General features: G+C 46.9%; 1 protein-coding gene across 3 annotated transcripts; it reads right to left on the reverse strand.

The window, feature by feature from the left end:
• Nucleotides 1-596: 596 nt before the first annotated feature.
• On the reverse strand, nucleotides 597-5,068 carry LOC309379191 (nuclear cap-binding protein subunit 2). Of its 3 annotated transcripts, none has more exons than XM_081928134.1 (2): nucleotides 4,920-5,068; nucleotides 597-2,368 (listed from the first exon to the last, which is right to left on the reverse strand). In XM_081928134.1, the coding sequence occupies exon 2, from the start codon at nucleotides 2,310-2,312 to the stop codon at nucleotides 1,806-1,808; it is 507 nt and encodes a 168-aa protein (XP_081784260.1). In that variant the 5' UTR covers nucleotides 2,313-2,368; nucleotides 4,920-5,068; the 3' UTR covers nucleotides 597-1,805. The 3 variants fall into 3 exon arrangements, with proteins under 3 accessions (XP_081784260.1, XP_081784259.1, XP_081784261.1); XM_081928133.1 differs by having other exon boundaries at nucleotides 4,821-4,968; XM_081928135.1 differs by lacking the exon at nucleotides 4,920-5,068 and adding an exon at nucleotides 4,278-4,409.
• Between the last annotated feature and the right edge of the window lie 370 nt (nucleotides 5,069-5,438).

Genomic DNA, 5,438 nt, shown 5'->3' on the forward strand with positions numbered 1-5,438 from the left:
ATGTCTTTGCAGGGTAGCAAGTCCAATGGAGGCATCACAGTTAACGTAGGAGTAGCTATCTATACTTTACTTAGATGAAGGGTGGCTAAGCTGTGACCCTCCAGAAGTTGTTGGACTACATTTCCCTCATCCCCAACCATCAGGTTTGATGGGAATTGTACGTTCAACGACATCTGGAAGCCCATAGGTTGGCCTTTCCTTAGCTTAGACTCTCACTGCTTCCATTGTGCCCGTTAAATACCCTGCTGTACTGGACAAAGATGTGGTTCCTGCAGGAAATGATTAATGTAGTGCCAAAATAAAGGTATACCAGTTGTTTTAGGTCAGTTCCATCATCTAGCCTGCCATCCCCTCCTTCCAGGTATGTGTTCGAGCCCTATAAAGTTTGAGCCCTATAAAGTTCTTCTGCAGATGTCAAATATCTGGCAACATATAGTCATGGCAATCCATGCTAACAAAGAGCCCTATCTGAATCAGAACAGTAGGGGAGGGGGGAACATCCTGAGGAAGTGGGGATGCCTATCACAGATCCAAGTTTCATTAGTAGGACAAAATAAAATAAAATCCTGCAATGGAATAACTGAAATACCACCAGCTGCCATCTTGAATAATATTTACTGAAATAATATACCAAAATAAGTCAGTAAGTCTCGTGTAGGGCTGACATAGCAAGCAGTTTTGGGGTGTATAAAAATGCCCATCACCGTATTTCCCCCCCACAGTCCCTGCCCTAAGGTTTACATGCTAAAAGACCAGGCACAAAAGGAAAAGAGATGGAATGGGAGAGAAAAAGCAAACAGGCTTAGTTACAAAGTTCTTATTAAAAACACATTGAAATTGAACAGTTTAAGGAGAAGAGCCATACTGAGTTGGTCTCTCACCTAAGCCAGTGGAGTGGCTTTCTCTCTCCCCCTCTTCTGCAGTCTGATGGAACAGTGTATTAAAATATGGTATGTGCTGCTTGCATCCTGAAACCATGGTGTACAAATCAATAAAGGTCATACAATACAGCTGGTCTATGCAAATTAATACAGATAGCAGGGAATTAGAGAGTAGAGGCCGAAAACCTCTGCACTAAAAAGAAAGAAAGCAGAAGGCACAGTGTCTGGGGCTGCTGGGACTCACCATCTTTATGGGGCAACAGACTCCCCCATTACACATCATGAGAGAGTTCTGCATTTCCATGGTCACAAAGTTGTCACTCAGGAACAGAAACCAAATGTATAGGAAAGCAGAAACAGTTGCAATCAATTAACCTCTTTGTTATAGACAATGGCCTTTATTTTAACGACCAGCTGCATTTTTTGCTAGGCAAATAAGTTGATTTATCTTCCCTGAAAAGTGTATCATACATTCAACAAGGAATATCTGAGGCAAGGACAGAGTTCATCAACGGTATGGAATCAGCCACTTCACTAGCAGCTCTGCACAGCAGTTGTAGGGAATAAGAGAACTAGAGTCGTGAAAGTATTTACTTAGCAGGTGGGAATAAATCTTACTGTATTAACCTCAAAATAAATGAATAGGATGCCTGTAAAATTAATCTTCATGGGAAGGAGAAATACCCACAGCAAGTAAAGCTGTGCATTGACAGAAAGTTAAGAACTATTGAAGTCACTAGCAAGATGTTGTTCCTCTTTCTTTCCTGAGTTATGGTGCTAGACTCTCTGCTTTGTGTGCATGGTTTCTTGAAGCTTTCTTTTCCTAGCCTCCTTGCACATAGCAATGTGATCGCTGCATTTTCACATAGCTCCCCCCCCCTTTTAAAATTATTTTTTATTATCTTTACCCAATGCAAAAAGCCATTAGTAGATCACTGACTGCTGATTTGTCTTCTGCTGCTGAACAATCTTGCCAAAGCCCCCTCTGCCCACATCGTAGTCTGTTCGGTACTCATCTCGTACCTGGCCACCTGTTTTCCCACGGCCATACTGCCGCCCTTCCTTAAACCCAGCATCCCAGTCTGTTCGGATGATGCGGTCGTCCAGACGGGTTCCATTGATGAACCGCATAGAATGCTCTGCTTCTGCTCTCGTGTAGTATTCCACAAAGCAGAAGCCGCAGGGGGTTTTCTTCACTTTGTCTAGCCCCATGACTATGCGCTTGACATCCCCACACTTGGAGAAGAGCTCATGAATTTGTTCCTCTGTGGTGTAGAAAGAGAGGTTGCCCACATAAAGTGTGCAGGAGTTTTTCAGGGATTTTTCTTGCAGGTAACGACTTCCCTGGAAGTGCTGGTCCCGATACATGCTGAACTCGCAGTACGAGTCGCTGTTGAGGCTGCTCAGTGTTGTGCTCAACACTCCCGACATCTTGCTCAGCTTCCGGTGTTGCAACAGCGGTTCCTTCACACGGCTCTTGAGCAGACCTAGGGAGAAATGTTTTAGCCAACTTTATGAGTACATCACCCACTTTCTTTTGTGAGCCAGTCACACTGGTGTGACTTTGTTCAGACCATCTTCCTGGGCTCCATTCCAATCCCTGTTTCTTCATCCCTGTCCTTTTGCTATTTGCCAGGACAAATACACATACATCTTATTTCAGGTTATTAGGAGAGTGCCTTATGAAACCTCATAGTAGGACATCAGTATATTGCTTGAACCAATGCAGCCCTGGCAAGTGTTTTCACAATAATTAATTGTGCTGGAGGCTGCATAATGCAGATGAAAGCCTTTTAAGCCTACAGAAACCAGTATTTAGGTATGAGCAAGAATGGACCCCAGTTAACATAATAATAATGACAATAATAATAATATTAATATTTTTATACCCCGCCCATCTGGCTGGGTTTCCCCAGCCACTCTGGGCAGCTCCCAACAGACTTAAAAGTACAATAGATCAAACATTAAAAACTTCCCTCAACAAGGCTCCCTTCAGATGTCTTCTAAAAGTCAGCCAATTGTTTATTTCCTTGACATCTGATAGGAGGGCGTTCCACAGGCGGGTACCACTACCGAGAAGGCCCTCTTTCACACACTGGGAAATATAACGGGTACTATTCAGTCCAATTTAAAGCATTTTTAGGTCTTGTTGAATTCACTTGAAAGATATGCAGTGCAATACTATGTAAGTCTACTTGGAAACATTGCACTATTTTCAGTAGGACTTACTTCCTAGTAAACGTGCTAAAGATTGCAATATTATGTGTGTGCTTAACACTTTCACTGAAAGCAAATGGTTGTAAAACAATGGTGTAGTGATTGTTGTTTTAACCACTCTTGACTGTGCCACGAAGCTAGGTTGGTGTTCTTGAGGTCTAAGGAACAGACCAGGAGGAACTTTCCCTATTTACAAAGTCCTTTTCTTCAGGAAATCCCCCATAAAGAATCCTTAGAGGCTGTCTCCAGTCAAGCTGAACCTCTCCAGGGGTAGCCAACATGGTGCTTTTCAGATGTTGTTGGGCTACAACAGGTATTACCCCTGCTCCTTGCACTTGAAAGTTGGGGTTAATGGGAGTTGTAGTCCAGCAACTTCTGCACAGTTCCTTGCAGGAAAGAGGCTCTAAGTGAACATCTTTGGACTTATGACTACAAGGAAAGCAAAACAGAGGGTAAATCCTCATTCTTTGTACACCACCACACATCCAAACTTTATGACTATCTGTACAGTCAGGAAATGTTTACTAAAGCTATGAGAGCAACTACTTGAAACCCTGCTGTCTATGATAGTGCTAATCAAATTTAAAACAAAATTAGCAACTTGCTTTTGAAAAGACCTAAGTAGAGGCCTCCTGGATCAAACCAAAGCCCTATCTAGCCCAGCACACTTTTTCACCCATTTTACCCATACCTTTTAACCCATATACCGGTTTGTAGTGAAAATACAACTCCAAGAGCTAAAAACCAAGGGTTCACTGGATCCGAGTTCACAAAGGTAGGTGTGCTTAGGACTGCAATTACTCAAGACTCCTAAATGGAGGCAGGCACCATGGATTGCTTATTTCCAAGTCTGTGTGTTTTAAGAGTTGAAGAAGCCCAATACCCCAATCTTATGCAAAAGCATGCTTACTCAGAAGTATGCTATAGCAACGACAAGTAAGTTTATTCTTAGCTAAGTGTGTTTAGGACCGTAACCTTAGTGGGATCAGTTAAGATTCTGCTAGCTTAGAATCCAGAAGCCTGTTACAGGACACCTTGGGGGAGGGGACGACAGCAATTTGCAGATAGAAGATAGTAAAGAGAATCACAGTAAACCACCATGCAGCACACTTAACAGACAACCGAAGCCTGAACAAAAGAAACCTGCAGCCCTACACACATTTCTAATGAGAAGCATACCCTGAGCTCAAGAATTGGCCTCCTTCCGAGATAAACGGGCAGAGGATTGCAGCTATTGCCACGTGCCACTTTTCATACTTTAAGAAGAGCGGCTGCCGCCATCGAAAGCGGCCCCAGAAGTTGCAGAATGACCTGCACGTGTAAGAGAGACCAGCCTAGAGGGAGCTCAGAGCGGTAGACTCGTAATCTGGTGAACCGGGTTCGCGTTCCCGCTCCTCCACATGCAGCTGCTGGGTGACCTTGGGCTAGTCACACTTCTCTGAAGTCTCTCAGCCCCACTCACCTCACAGAGTGTTTGTTGTGGGGGAGGAAGGGAAAGGAGAATGTTAGCCGCTTTGAGACTCCTTTGGGTAGTGATAAAGCGGGATATCAAATCCAAACTCTTCTTCTTCTTCTTCTATTTCACCAAAACCGCGTGGCGGTGAACGCGCTCGCGGGTAGACAGGATCACCTTCCTAACGCCCCTCTGGACTCCACGAGTGGGGGGGGGGAGCCCGAAACCTGGCGTGTATCTCTCCGCGCGCAAGGCTATCCTACACATACCAATATTACACGCTGCTTCGTCTGCTCGCTGCCGAGTCCTATTCTAAGCCCAGAAAGCATTGCATTGTGGGAGGAGGAGGAGGAGGGGGAGGTTCTCACCCTTCGAACGAGGCTTCCTTCCTTCCCTCTTCCTCAACTAACCGTCCCCGCGCGCGCGCGCACTCGCTCGCTTGCCCGACGCTGCGTGCGTGCGTCACGCGGGGCAGCCCCGCCCACGGCTGCCTCGGGGAGCCAATCGGGGCCTTCGAAGTAGCGACGTTGGAGCGCGCAGCCCCCCTGCCCCGCCTTTCGCGCGAGGGCCTCCTTGAACTTTGACCTTAGGCCTCGAGCGCGAGGCAAACAGACGGCCGGGTGTCGGGCCCTCCTCCTCCATTCGCCTGAGAGAAGAGAGAGGTCGCTCTCGTTCTTCCTCCCTCCTCCTCCTCCTCCTCCCTCCTCACCCCCTCTTCCTCCCGGCCCTCCCTTCTACTGTTCCCGCGCGCGAGGGCCAGGCGCTGGCGATGGTTCTGACCTCCGTGCGGCGCGCGCGCTAATCCTCCCCGCCCCCCGCTCGCCTCGCCTCGTTCCACCCCCGCCTCGGGGAAGAGCGCCGCGCGGAACCGTCGCCGCCGCCGCCGC

Source organism: Podarcis melisellensis, assembly GCF_964234715.1.
Source record: "Podarcis melisellensis genome assembly, chromosome: 10".
NCBI lineage: Eukaryota > Metazoa > Chordata > Lepidosauria > Squamata > Lacertidae > Podarcis > Podarcis melisellensis.